General features: G+C 38.4%; 1 protein-coding gene and 1 pseudogene across 1 annotated transcript; both read left to right on the plus strand.

The window, feature by feature from the left end:
* The first annotated feature begins 8,044 nt into the window (after window positions 1-8,044).
* On the plus strand, window positions 8,045-9,004 carry LOC119537046 (olfactory receptor 52H1-like). Its single transcript, XM_037839670.1, has one exon. It carries the CDS (start codon window positions 8,057-8,059, stop codon window positions 9,002-9,004), a length of 948 nt encoding a protein of 315 aa, XP_037695598.1. The 5' UTR covers window positions 8,045-8,056.
* Window positions 9,005-9,322: 318 nt separating this feature from the next.
* LOC119537047 lies at window positions 9,323-14,754 on the plus strand (annotated as a pseudogene).
* The last annotated feature ends 715 nt before the right edge of the window (window positions 14,755-15,469 follow it).

Genomic DNA, 15,469 nt, shown 5'->3' on the forward strand with positions numbered 1-15,469 from the left:
CACAGGCCTGTAATTTTGTGTCTGGGGACAAGTTCTAGTGTATGTTAGGTCAAAGACAAAAGCATTACCCAGTGGCCCCAGACAAAGGGTGAACAAATATTTCCTAATTCAGCAGAACTGTGGTTTTGCTTTCTTTGTCATTTTAGGCAGGCATCTTCTCAGTCATTCCAATTATAGGAAAGTAAATTCAGAGCCTTGGAAAGAGTAAATGTTTTTTACTTCTATAAACTAAAACATTTTACAATTCTTCATGATTGCTCCAAGGGAATTTAAAACATTTTAATGAAAACAATGAAATAATCAGCATCTCTTTTTCAATATAAATTGTCTGTAAGGAATATGATTTTTTTCAAATTTATACATCATGGTAACTTTTTTATTTGTCAGAGTAACTCAGCGAATCAATACCATCATGACTCTGTGAGGTTCTGGACATTTAGTTTTGTAGTTCTTTTCCATTTCTGGGAGCAGAAAGTATAGGATCTGTCAAATACTAGGTACAGAATCAAAGTTTATAAAATAAATGAAAGAGATACAATGATGAATGTATTCAATTAAGAGTTCAGGTGTTTGTTTTGGGCAAAGGAAGAAAGTAATGAAGAAACCCAAAACTCATTTTTCACTTGATCCTGAGAAAGTCAAATTATATGAGTGGCTGGAATCCCCAAAAGTTAAAAAAACAAAGGAAGGCTAAATTCCTTTGTCCAATGAGAAGATGGAAAACAGTATACAGAATAAGAATTGTATTTGAGATTCAAGCAGTTAAAGCACTCATGGTCCCAGATTTTTTCTTCCTGTTCATCTCAATAGACATGAAGTCTTATGCTAAAATTTATTCCATTTGTACTTATTTTTATAATTTTCAAACCAATATGCCTAACTTGGATAGAGTGAATCATTCACTCATTCAAACAGTTTTAGGTGTTTGGTAGGTGTCAATGACAGTTAATATCTAATTTTGCCTTATATCTAATATGTCCTCAAAGCCTATTGCTTCTTCCTGAAGAGCCTCTTGGATTCAGAAATCCAGTGTACTCCACTCCTCATGTCTCACCACATTAGTCCAAACACCCATTTCTTTCCACTAGAATCAAAATACCAGAGTTCTACATGGTCTCTCTACCTCTAGTCTTGTCTCCCACCCCATGCCCATGTCCCTACATTTATATTTCTACAGTAACTCTTCATGTATAATGTTTATAGGAAAGATATGCCCTTGGACACAGAAGCTCAAGGCTGAATCTATATTTTACCTCTTTCTGAGTGACAGCAGGCATGTAATGAATTTCCACAATTATTTAATGTATTTTAACTACCATAAATAAAAGTACTATAAATAAAAGTGATAGAGAATGTAGACAAAAAGGAAACCAGGAATAATGACTCTTTGAAAAATATTATGATGAGAAATAGACTAATGCTTTTTGTTATTACACGTGGGCCAGGAATTAGATTCCTACCTGTGTTGCAGTCTATTTGAAGAGGTAAGGAACATCATTTACACAATTCACAATGCCTATAAATTAGAATCCAGTCAATTGTTCAGAGAAGGAAAAATATTTCTGAGATGAGGAAGAGAAAGAGAGATTTTTGGGAACTGCTATGAAAAATGATGCTGAATGATGTAATTCACCACGTTGTTACACAATATATACTTTCATGGGTACTTTAGTCCCTTATGCCTCAGCATAAACCAGGGGAACCCCCTAAACTTCCATTCAATAGAAGCTAATCATTCTGCTGGGGAAGCCAATAAGAGGCTAATCTCTTCATGTCTGCATTCACCCAAGTGTTCAGAGTAGTAGGTGGACTCCAGCAATCTTCATTCATTACTCAACGATGGTTTCCAAATATTTGACAAACATTTTCTAGGTCCCAAACACTGCGTTAAGTACTTTCTGTTCCATGTGGAACAAAACAGACATGGCCCTTTTCTTTGTGGAGTTTGTAGTCTAGTGAGGGAGGCAGCCAGGGAAGGATGCAGGAGCAATCATGAAAATATATAAATGAACATTTAATTGTAGTTTGTGTTAAGTTTATGACAGAGCTAGGGATAGGTGAAATAAACAAATAAAACAAAGAAATTAACAGAACAGTGCTCTCGGAGACAGCCCATTAGAGGAAAACAGCTTTAAATTAGGTGTGTCTCCCTGAAAGAAATGATATTTTCTCTAGGAAAGATGGGAATAATGAACATGAATCAGTCAAGTGCAGTGGGGTGCCCATGACGTAGGCAAAGAGACAATTTAAAAAAAAGGCTCAATGCATTAAAGAAACTGGAGAACAGTGTTGTGGTAGGGTGAGTTTATGTAGAAGGAACAGCAAAAAGTGAGCTTTCAGAAGGCTGAAGAATCCAGATCATTTCATGGAGTTTGTTTAATATTCTAAGATGAATGGGAAGCTGTGAAGGAATTTTCTTCTGTTCAGATGTTCTATCCATTGTGAAAGTGGTGTATTGAAGACTTCAACTATTATTGTTGAGGTGTTTATTTCTCCCTTAGTTTTGTCAATGTTTGCCTCATGTATTTAGAGGTGTAAAAATACACTGTGGAGGTTGTAAATGCAGATTCTGGGGCCCCACTCTGAAAGAGAATATTATAATGCCTTGGAGCTGGCCACATCATCTTTGTTTTAATAGGCATTCTGGGTTGTTATGATTTAGGTGGTAATGGATTGAAGATGGAAAATCATGATCTACACTATGATCAGGATTTTTACATGCACCGTCCTACTTCATTTGTCAATTCTTAGGATAATCTTGTGAAGCAGGAACAAATATTATCACCTTTTCATGGACATTAGTTAACCTGCTGGAAGTCCATTATCTGGTGTATTAGTCAGAGTTCTCTAGGGAATCGGAACTGACAGGAGATATCCATAAATACTATAAAATTTGGAGATGCATGAGTCCAAATTCTGTAGCTCAGGTCACAAGCTGGAAACTCCAATGAAGGTTTTCCCCAAATTCCCCCGGAGAAGCTGGCCTGATGAAATAGAGATGAAAATTCTCTCCTCTGACCACTGAAGTCATTAGTTCTCCTTTTAAAGCCTCCAACTGAATGGAAAAAATCTCATTGCTGAAGGCAGTCTTCTCAGTTGATTGAAGATGTAATCAGTCATAGGTGCTGTGGTTGTTTGAAACTGTATATACCACAGAAGACAGCCTGTTCTTTTCATCCATTCATGTGGGTGTAGACCTACTGTAGGTGGGAACTTATCATTATTTTAGTTGAGGCCTGCAGAAGGGTGTGTTTTAATTCTCTTACCAGGGTCCTTTATAAAAGGGTAAAAGAGACAAAAGCTTACAGAAAAAAACCCTGGAGAAGTTAAGAGAGGACCCACAGAAAACAGAGAGGAAACCACTGAAGCCAGAACCTAAAAGCAATGAAACCTGGGAGAAAAGGACCAGCAGATGCTGGCTGTGTGCCTTCTCAAGTGACAGAAGTGTCCTGGATGCTGGATGTCTGGCTCCAGAATCCGGATATCATCCTGTTGATGCTTTGAGTTGGGCATTTTCATGGCCTAAGAACTATAAAGTGTAAGCTAGTAAGTCCCCATTATGAAATCTAACCTCTTTCTGGTATATTGCATTCTGGCAGCTTTAGCAAACCAAAACAGATATAATCAACTTACAGAAGATTCAAGTCCTTGAAATGTCCTCACAGTAACAGTTAGGCCAGTGCTTCTTTGACCAACAATTGGGCACCATTACCTGGCCACACTGACACATGAAGCTAACCACCACATCCACCCTTTGTCAACTTGGCAGCTATACACGTCACCTCAAACCATACTTAATCTCCAAATAAAAGGAAAATAACAGAATTTTTTTTGCATGACAATACTCAACTGCCCTGCCTACAATCAGAAATACACTAAATCTCTCCAGAATAGGGTACAAGTCCTTGGGTAATGTTCACTCTGAAACTTGATACCCTGTAGCTTAAATACTATGAGGTGAACTAACACAAATTATGTCATATGATAAGGGGATTGATAGAGAAGAAAACAGAGCTATTTGTTTTATGTACAAATACAAACATACTCTTAACAAAACAAAGAAGAAATATTCATACCATTATAGCCCTTATTTCTGTAACCGGTCACATGGGCGTAGTTTGCATTTATCACCACCTTCTTCCACTATCCATTCCATGTTACCTTTACCCTCAGCAACCACCTCAGCTGGTTGTAGTTTTTTGCCTGGTGAGGTGACCCAAACCTTCATTCCTGAACTTTCTGGGCCATTGGTAGTCCTGCCTGGATTGGGTTGTAGTTTCCATTGACTTTAATCAGAAAGTGTGGAAGTACATAGAGTTGACGTAGGAGATCACCTGTATTCCAGGAAAGCAATTCTTTGCCTCCATTTTGTAGCTGCAGTCATACTTCTCTTTGATGGTCAGACTCAGTCACCCCAGCCAGTTTCCCGGGATGCCAGCAGCCGGTCTTCAGAGTCCAGGTATCATCCTCTTGATACCTTGAGCTGGACATTTTCACACCCTAAGAACTGTGAATTGTAAGTTAATAAATTCCCGCTGTACAAGCCAACCCACTTTCGTATATTTCATTCCAGCAGCTTTACCAAACCAAAATATGTGGAAAGTCAGGAAATGAGTTTTGCCTAATTGTTCTGATAGGTGTGCTTATATGACTACACAGAGATTTGTATGTACACTCACAAGAGCATCAGTTCACATGTAAATGAACAAGTGAACTCACAGGCATGGGAAGAGTTAATAGAAACTACTTCAACTTCTTCCCTTGAGGGTGAGAAGAGAGGCCGTCAGGGTCTCCCGGGCCATAACTACCCACCTCTTCCTCACCTTGGGCAAAGCCCTGAAAATATAAATGTGGACACAGAATCAACCTCTCTATTAGTCCTTTCCTTTCCCTTCCACTCATTTCTTTGGTTGGTGTGTCTGCCCCTTTTACAGATGTGCTGTGTCTCTGTCAGCATAGTCTTCCTTCTTTCCCTTTGGACATATTCCCAAGAGTAGGTGAGTATTGGCTGCTTAAAGGAGTTTGGTTAGTGCTAAGTCTTGGTGAGAAACAGGGAGTAAACGTGAAGATCAGTACTTCATTTTCTAGTGGCCATGGGCAATTCCTATTTATTTGATGAAGTCATGGTCTCCAGTACTTGAATATATGCTCCCTTGAACAGACACCAAAAGAAGAGAAGAGATTGGGGGTGATACACTGGGCAAGAATGACCATGGCTCGTGTTTTACAGTAAACATATTTGACTGGCATGTGTCAAGGCACATAACCCTAACCTCAGTGGTGGAATAAATGGGTGTATATATGTGTATGTGCAGGGGTGCTTTTGTTAGTTTTCATTCATCTAAAAGTGCCTGCATGTTCTCTTCTTCACCATGTGGTCTGACTGCTAATGAGTATAGTGATGGCATAAAATACAATCCAGTAGCAAGCAGTAGGACTTTAGTATGCTTGCTATGTGTCAGGCACTGCACTGAGGAGTAAATTTGGGTGTGTCTTATTTTGTCTTAATAACAACTGTAGGAAACAGGAGTAATATGCCTTTTTTATCAATGAGGAACCTGAGCATTAGATAGGTCAAGTATGTTGCCCAAGTTTTCACAGCCAGTATATTGTAGAGCTAGAATTAAAGTTCCTATGTTTCTGGCTCCATAGAAGGTCATCTGCACTAATACATTATTCTTGCATTCCGTGGACCCCTGTGTGTGTCTGAATGTGTGTATATGTGTACATCTGCCGTAATACTTCATCACATCCCGTAAAATCAACACTAATTCCCCCTTAAGTTCTATTGCTAAGTTCATATCTAAATCTCCCCAGTTATATGTTAATTAACTTCCATGCACAGTTTTTTGTAAACAAAATCCAATTAAGGACCACATTGCTTTTGATTTTGAATTCTCTTAGATTTATTTTAATCTAGAAAGGTTATTTCCTTTCCTGCCTGTCTCCTCCTTTTTAATGACTTACAGAAAAGACCAGACTGCATGTCTTGTGGTTTGTCCCATGTTGTGGATTTGTTGATTGCAGAGTGACATAGCTGGGAGTGAACTTCCTACATGCAAGTCAAAGTGTGTTTTTGAATGCTTTTGGATGATGTATAAATTTCTGTTGTGTTTGAGTTCATGGAAATATATAACTCAGAGAAGAACTCCCCCCTCCACCATATTTATGAATAAAGGATAATCTCAGGCAAACCAGGAATATGTGCTTCAAACCACATGGTTTCAGGATGCTGATACTGTGTACTGTTGCATGTGACTAGCACAGGAAAGTGGTTTTCAGATGAAGGCTGTACAGCTTAAACATGTTTCTAATGCTGGCAAGAGGGGAGTTCTAGGCTCGTCACCAGAGAAGAGAATTGTAGTGAAGAGAGAACTGTGGTGAAGGTGTCTGAGCTGGAGAACACCAATACTTAGCAGATGTGGAGGCTGGTCTACGACAACTGTCTGAACTCGGGACTGTGTCTGCAGAACCTCGAATGTGATCTATGAAGACACTCTAGAAGAGGGTTTTCATTACTATTGCTAGAAGAAAATTGCTTTTACTTATAGGTAAGGGGAGCGTCCCAAAGAAAAAGTGATATCCTGTTTCTCTTCTGCCAAATTCTGGAAAGAGGAGAAACTTAACCTTGGCCTGGAAGATGGAAGGGATTGTGAGCTGAGTTCTTACCAAAGAAAGAAGTAAAAAGAGGTTAGGGGGAAGTTTGAACATGATTACTGACCTTGTCAAATTAAGAATCTGAAGGATATAGATATCACACATCTCATCTTAGGACTGATATTAGGTGTTCCTTGCTTTGTTGTATTGTTATATGTAGAGTAAAATTAGCTTTCTGTGTATATACAATAAGGGATTACTAGAAAATAGAGAGGGTTTATGACCTATTATTTAAAGGAGAAACTCCATGAGTAAGGGTTTTGGGAATTTACAAATGTGTGGCATTTCCAGAATGCATACATGAAATCTTTGTGTTCTCTGTCTTCTGTGCATGCTGAGTGTGTATGTGCATGTGTGTGTGTGTGTATGTGTATGTGGGACAGAGAGGGAGAGAGAGAGTTAGAGAGAGAGAGAGAGAGAGAGAGAGAGAGAAATGGGTTTGGTGACTTTTTTTCTGTAAGATTATGTGTGGGTACAATATATGAGTGTAAAATGTATTAAAGAATGTAAGCATGGATAAGAGTATATCTAAATAGAAATTATTAAATTTGTAGGTAACTGAGATAGCATGTTTCTTGGGGTTTGTTGGCTATGTATGATATTATCTGCTTGTAAAAACAAACTCCTTTTGTTCAGAAATCTTGACCAATAATGTTACTAAATCAAAAGTGTTAGGATATTATAAAAATGTAATTTAGGGTGCTGGAAACTGTTCCTTTGTAAGAACAAGGGAACATGATCCTCAGCTCTTGAGGACTTTTCTAATTTGTGTTTGAGTTATAAGTGGTACCAAAAATAGCATAGGAATTCAGTGAGGCTTTGTTGAATGGAATTCAATTTTGGGTGGTAAAAGGAGCATTGAGCTCACAACTGTAAAGTCACAGCCATCTAGTAGCCTTGAAAGGAAGGAGCAGTTGCCGTGGGTCAGTGATGCATATTCCTCTCTAACAGATCAAGCCAATCTTAAAGAATTATGATTATAAAGGCATGTAAATTATAATTGTTATGTCCATGCAAAAGTATGTTCTGTAATCTGTTAACTTGTGTCAGTGGAGACTGTAATGGAAAGGGTGAATTTAGACAGTCTGTAAGGCTTCCTGATGTTTCAGTGAAGACCAGGGTGTTGGTCAGAAGAGAGAAGAGGTTCTCTTTATGTAGAGTGACCATTCATCGTGATGTGCCTGGACCAATCCCGGTTTACATCTGTTGCCTGCTGTCATTATTCATCTCAATTGTGTTTCACTCTCAGACGTATCCAGCTTTAACTAATTTTATCATAGCCCAGTTTTAGGTGTCAATAATGTTGAGTGGCTGGAATTAAGTCTGTCATCACATGCCCCTAACTACCTTTTATCACTCTTTGTCCTAGGGCCTGGACCTTGTGCCTTCCCTGTTTGCAATGATCATTTTCAACCTGAGCAGTTACAACTCAGGTCCTTTCATTCTGGTGGGGATCCCAGGCTTGGAGCAGTTCCATATGTGGATTGGGATTCCCTTCTGTGCCATCTACATTGTGGCTCTTGTGGGAAACTGCATCCTTCTCTCTCTCATTGCAGTGGAGCGCAGCCTGCATGAACCCATGTGCTTCTTTCTCTCCATGCTGGCCACGACTGATCTCATCTTGTCCACAGCCGGGATGCCGAAAACACTCAGTATCTTTTGGCTTGGGGATCAAGAAATCACTTTTGCAGGGTGCCTTACACAAATGTTCTTCATCCATTACAGTTTTGTTTTGGACTCAGCCATCCTGATGTCCATGGCATTTGATCGCTATGTGGCCATCTGTTCTCCCTTGAGATATACTAGCATCTTGACTCCCAAGACCATCATCAAGATTGTTGTGGCCATTTCCTTCCGAAGCTTCTGCATCATCCTGCCAGTTGTATTCCTGCTGACTCGGCTGCCTTTCTGCAGGACACACATCATCCCCCACACATACTGTGAGCACATAGGTGTTGCCAGACTTGCCTGTGCTGATATCTCCATCAACATCTGGTATGGCTTTTGTGTTCCCATTATGATAGTCCTCTCAGATGTCATTCTCATTGCCATTTCCTATATCTTCATCCTTTGTGCTGTCTTTCGTCTCCCCACTCGAAAAGCCCGCCAGAAAGCCCTTGGCACCTGTGGCTCCCATGTCTGTGTCATCCTCATGTTCTATATCCCAGCCTTTTTTTCCATCCTTGCCCATCGGTTTGGACATAATGTCTCCCACAGTTTCCATATTATGTTTGCTAACCTTTACATTGTTATCCCACCTGCACTCAACCCCATTGTCTATGGAGTAAAGACCAAGCAGATCAGGGATAAGGTCATGCTTTTGTTTTCTATGAAGGATCCAGGTTGATCGTCTACCGGGTAATGGTAAGAGTAGAATAAATTCATGGTGTATATAAATGTAGAAAAAAAATCCTTAAATGGTATTTAAAGCAAGAACTGCTTATAGCTGCTTTTGTGTACCAGGAAAGTGACATAATCTATAGGAGGTAGTTCCATGGATTTAAAAAAAAAAAAAATCCTTCATGACTTCTTTGCTTGTGGAATATGGAATTTCACCAATATAGAACAGAAGAAGGGGGTGAAAGCAAAGAGCTTGAATTATTTTAAATGGAAGAAACAGTAAGAATTTGGAAATTGGGGATTTGCAGTTAGGATAAGAGAAAAGATGTCTGAGTTGAGACAGAGAGAAACTGAAGAAGAGAGACAAAATAAACAGATCAGTGTGAAAATTCTCATTTCGCGGTAAGGAGATAGAGATATTTATCATAATATTCAGTTGTAATTATTGTCCATTTTATGATTTACTCTAATTCCTTTTAAATATCTCAACCCCACTAAAACTTTCAACACAAGTCTGCTCTAAGCAATGGGTTCTAATAATAGCGCTATAATGGGAATGAGAGAAGTACGATATTGATCTATGCTAGGGTTGTTGGTAGTAGATCTGGGAAAGAGGAGCAGCTGCTGTGCTCCAGGCTGCATTAGAGAGGTAAACTGCAGAGTTAGGGTCCAGGAGATCATAATCCATGAAAATAGTTGATCCTGGTAAAGAGCTGGACTTCCCACAGCTTATACGTGTAACATCAAGCTAATTCCTTTGGATACTAAAGTAAAAATTTAGCTTCATTGATTGGAGGACATGGGGAACTCTTGCCTACAGTCCATGTTTACTTGATTTTAAGAGAGAATCCATTAGTAGACACATTTTGGTAGTAGAGGTGGGGGTTGACGAGGAGAACACTACAATAAAATAACACACGCATTTTAAGTTGCATCTAAATTTCGTAAGCATTAGAATTGAGAAAATACAATATGTCGTGAATGAATTAGGATCCTAGAAGCATAATAAAACAATATTATGAATTTTGAATTAATCCAACAAGTGAGTTTTTTTTAATGTGCTATTTTTTTTTTTTTAAATTAGGGATGTGGTAGATTTATAGAAAAATCATGCGTAAAATACAGGGTTCCCATATACCACCCTATTATTAGCACCTTGCATTAATGTGGTACATTTGTTACTATTGAGGAAGGGACGTTTTTTATAATTGTACTATTAACTATAGTCCATGGTTTACATTAGGGTTCACTTTTTTTATTGTACAGTCCTATGGGGTTTTAAAAATTTTCTATTTCAGTAACATTTATGCCACCTAGAATTTCCCCCTTTTAACCACGTTCAAATGTATAATTCAGTGCTATTAATTTCATTCACCATGTTGTTCACATAATGTTATGTTTTAACAAGTCCTCTAGGTGATTCTAATATCCACTGAAGTTTGAGAACCATTGATCTAGTCCAATACTACCTTTGTTTTTTTTAATTTTTTTATTGGAGAAGTTGTGGATTTACAAAGCAATCATGAATAAAATACCAGTTTTCCATATAACACCCCACCACCACCACTTGCATCAGTGTGGAAAATTTGTTACAATTGATGATAGTACTTTTTTTATAATTATATTTTTTAACAGTAGTTACATTCATTACAAGTGATGAAAGATTATTAAAGTAATACTATCAACTATTGTCCATAGTTTATGTAGGGGTATTTTCCTCCATATTCCCAACCTATTATTACTTTTTTTTCATGCATGTCTTTATTTTACTGCTCATCTACCCATAACAGGATAAATGAGGTGTCAATCCCAAGATTTTTGCAATCACACATTCACAAGATAAAAGGTATATAGTTATAAAATCATTATCAAAGATCAAGGCTACTGAATTACAGTTCAACATTTTCAGGTATCTCCTTCTGTCTGCTGAAATACATTAGAAACTAAAATGAAATAACTATAAATGAGTCAGTAGTTATAATCCTCTGTTAAATCCTAACTTCTCAGTTACACCTCCTCCCTCTCATTTGATTATTCTCTTAATCTTCAGGTATATCTTGGGCCATAATGACCATTCTAACTTCTCTGTGCTGAAAGGGGGTGTTGACATTATGGAGTAGAGAAATTAAATTGGTTGGTGTTCTTGGAGAGACTGCTATCCCTGGGTTTCAGGGTTTGTCTGGCATAGGGACTATCTGGAGGCATTAAGTTTCTCAAAAAATAAACTTAAGAAATAAAACTTTTATAGAGTCTTAGACAGGCCCCGGGTATGTTTTAGGGTTTTCAGGAATACTGTTCATTGGTGCTTGACATAATGTGGCAATTTGCAATATCCATCTGAAGCTTGCATAAGAGTAACCTCCAGAATGATCTCTTTACTTTATTTGAAATCTCTTAGCCACTGAAATTTTATTTTGTTTCATTCCTCTTCCCCCTTTGGGTCAAGAAGGCATTGTCAATCCCATGATGCCAGGACCAGGATCATCTCTGGGATTCCAACATTGCAAGGGAGATTTATCCCCCTCAGAGTCATGTCCGACGTAGAGGGGAGGGTAGTGAGTTATATTGCAGAGTTTGGCTTAGAGAGAGAGGCCACATCTGAACAACAATGGATGTTCTCTGGTGGTGACTCTTAGACATAATTATAAATAGGCTTAGGTTCACCATTATGTAAATAATTCTCATAGCTGCAAGGCTCGAGATTGAGGGCTTGGTTTATTAAATTGGGAGTTCTTAATGCTTACGAGAATATCAGGAATTCCCCAGGTGGGGAAGTTTAATAATTCCACATTTTCTTCTGCAGTCCCTCAAGGGATTTTGAAAATACTTTTCTATTTTCTGCTCAAAATACTCTGGCATGTATCAGAGTATTACATCAACCTGTACAAAAGAACAAGATCTCATTTCATATTCTAGGTTCCATGTAATTAGGTTGTTTAAATAAACTGACCAGACAGGTTAAATTAGATAGTGTGCTACAGAGAATTTAAATTTTGGACAAAATACATATCTCCTTTGGTCTCACACAGATGTTGAAGTTTTAACATACAGACAGTATCATAGACCATACAATATTTGTTGTTTTGTTTCTTGGTTATTTTGCTCAACTAATGTCCTCAAGGTTCATTCACCTCGTTGCATGCCTCACGACTACATTCTTTTCTGTAGCTGCACAATAGTCCATCATATTTATACACCACAGTTTCCTCTCTGTTCATTAGTCGATGTACCCTCTGGCCAACTCAATCCATTGGCAATAGTGAACAATACCACCCTAAACACCAGTGTGCTAATGTCTACTCGTGTCCCTGCCTTCAGTTCTTCCGGGCCTGTGCCTAGTAATGGCATTGCAAGATAGCATGGCAACTCCACACCCAGCTTCCTGAGGAACCATCACACTGCCCTCCAGAGGGGCTGCACAATTCTACTTCCCCATCAACAGTGTATAGGTATACCTCTTTCTCCATATCTCCTCCAGCACTTGTAGTTTTCTGTTTTTATATATTTATATATTTAATACATATATTTAAACAATTTTATTCATATACCATACAATCCATCCTAAGTGTACAATCAATGGCTCCTGGCATAATCACATAGTTATGCATTCACCACCACAGTCTATGAGAACATTCCCATTTCTTCCAAAAATAAAGAAGGAAAAAGGAAGAAAGTAATTAAAATTCTTATAACCCTTCCTTCTATCCCACTGTTATTTACATTTAGCTTTGCTGTATTGCCTTTGTTTCAATTAATGAAAGAATATTACAGTGTTACTCTTAACTATAGACCTTAATGTGCATTAATTGTATTTTCTCCACATACCTTCCCCTTTTTAACAGCTTGTAATAGTGACATACATTGCTCTTATTCATGTAAAAGCTCTTATATTTGTACAATTAACCGCCATCATTGTCCACTCAAGGCTTCAGTTCTTTTTACAGTCCCAGTTTTTATCCTCTAGCTTGCCTTCTGGTGAAATACATGACTCTAGCCTTACTATTTTTAATCATATTCACACTCAGCTTTGTTAAATTGTACTATATTGTGATACCATCATGCAGGATTGTGCTATCCGTTTCTGAACCTTTACAATCAATCTTTTGAACATTCTGTACACCTTAAGCATCTATTGCCCAATTTCTACCCTCTTTCTCTCTCCTGGTAGCCTGTGTTCTCAACTTGAACTCTCAGAGTATGCTCATTGTAGTTAGTTCATATTAGTGAGACCATACAGTATTTGTTTGTTTCTGGTTTATTTTGCTCAAAATAATGTCGTCAAGTTTCATCCATGTTGTTGCATGCATCATGACCCTATTCCATCTTAAACTGCATAATATTCAACCGTATGTATATACTACAATTTGTTTATCTACTCGTCAGTTGATGGACTTTTGGGCTGTTTCCATGTATTGGCCATCATGAATAATGCTGCTATAAATATTGGTGTGCAAATGTTGTTCGTATTCCTGCTTTCAGTTCTTTTGAGTATAAACCTAGTAATGGGATTGCTGGATCATATGGCAAATCTATACTTAGCTTGAGGAACCATAAAACTGCCTTCCAGAGCGACTGCACCATTCTACATTCCCACCAACAGTGAATAAGTGTACCTATTGCACCTTGTCCTCTCCAGGACTTGTAGTTTTATGTTTTTTGTTTTTTTGATAATGGCCATTCTGGTAGGTGTGAGATGATATCTCATTGTGGTTTTGATTTGCATTTCCCTAATAGCTAATGAAGGTGAGCATTCTTCCACTGCCATTTTGCTGGAGCCCCTCAGAGCCCAGCACTGCTGCCTCAGAACTGAACACCACTGCCTCTGACCACCTCAGGCTCGGGGGGGGGGAGGGAGCCACGGCCACCACTCCAGTGGGCTTTTAAACCTGTGCTAAGGAGCCACACTCTCCATGAGATACATATCAAGGTGTGTATGTGAGAAGTTCCCTGTTGTTTTCTCTACATCAAAGCACATCAACCTTTATCTAGTTTATATAGCAAGTGTCCATGGAAGAATTTATTTGAAAAATAGTGTTCTGACAAGAAATGTCTTTGAAAATCTTCCATTTATTTGATACTTATTTAGTATCTGCTGCATTCTAAATGTCGTTTAAACATTCATGATACCAGATTGCATTCAAGAAACTTCCTATCGGAGAGTGAACGATAAGAAGCCAGAAAAATAAATAAACTAATTACTTTAAAATAGTACAGAGCCTCTCGCGGGCAGTAGGAGACTGACGGTGGTGGAATCGCACGTTACCCAGGAGCAAATTAAGAAGGAACCTGAGAAGCCAGTCGACCTGCAGAAGACATGTCTGCTGCTGCTGTGGTTCTTCACCATCAATAACGGCCGCCACCACCGGATGGATGAGTTCTCCCGCGGAAACGTGCCCTCCAGCGAGCTGCAGAGCTACACTTGGATGGATGCAACCTTGAAAGAATTGACTAGTTTAGTAAAAGAAGTTTACCCAGCAGCCAGAAAGAAGGGCACACAGTTCAGTTTTGCAATTGTTTTTACTGATCTTAAAAGACCTGGCTATTGAGTAAAGGAGATTGGCAGCACCATGTATGGCAGAAAGGGGAATGATGATTCATGACCCTGCAGTTGCAGAAGTTCCAAATAGAAGGATGTTTGGATCTAGCAACCACCCTCCAAATAGAATACTACCTCCTTCTGGGCACATGAGACCATATTCAAGTTTTGTTTGCTATTTCTTCAATGTATTCTTCAGTCAGTTATGTAAAATAAAATGACACATTCTTTTCCTCCCCTGATTATTGCCATTAGGCCTTTAAACTGTTAAGGACATTGTAATACATCTATTTAGGTTCAAAGAAAATAATGAAATGAAATGAAATGAAATGAAATGAGAAATGAAAAATGAAATGAAATGAAATGAAAAATAAAATAAAATAAAATAATGAAATAAAATAGTACAACCAATGAAAAAATGAAGACAAATGAGGTGGTGGACCACAGCTGGGCAAGGAGGACAACGGCTAAAGGCCAGAAAATGCAAAGATCCTGGGCGTGAATCAGTTGGATACAAATGGAGGACAGAAAAGACCGAGGTGTGGTTAAAGTGAATAAAGTGAGCTCAGGAAAATGATAGAGGAAGGCGGCAAGGTCAGATCCTGAGACTTGTCTTATCCAAGCCTTCTTTTGGGATGATGAAATGAAATCCCAGACAGTAAAAATGATTTGTGCAAGCAATCAGCAAGAAATTGCAAATGCAGAGTAGGAAAATAATAGTCAAACTCCCAATTCAGTGCTATCCCCACTGAATATTGCCTCCCTCTTGTGAAAACTGAATCCAGAGAAGGAAAAAAATCATCTAGGAATACAGAGCCAGTGTTTTTTGTTTTTGTCTTTTTTTTTTTCTGTTGTGAACTGTAGTAGTCTTTAATTAAGCCACATCCAACTTAATGACGATTATACTTTCTGTGACACTTGGTAAAAACACTCACA

The sequence above is a fragment of the Choloepus didactylus genome, chromosome 6 (assembly GCF_015220235.1).
Source record: "Choloepus didactylus isolate mChoDid1 chromosome 6, mChoDid1.pri, whole genome shotgun sequence".
Classification (NCBI taxonomy): Eukaryota; Metazoa; Chordata; class Mammalia; order Pilosa; family Megalonychidae; genus Choloepus; species Choloepus didactylus.

Coding starts and splice junctions, on each gene's coding strand:
- LOC119537046 (XM_037839670.1), top strand. CDS start 8,057: ATGATCATTTTCAACCTGAGCAGTTACAACTCAGGTCCTTTCATTCTG.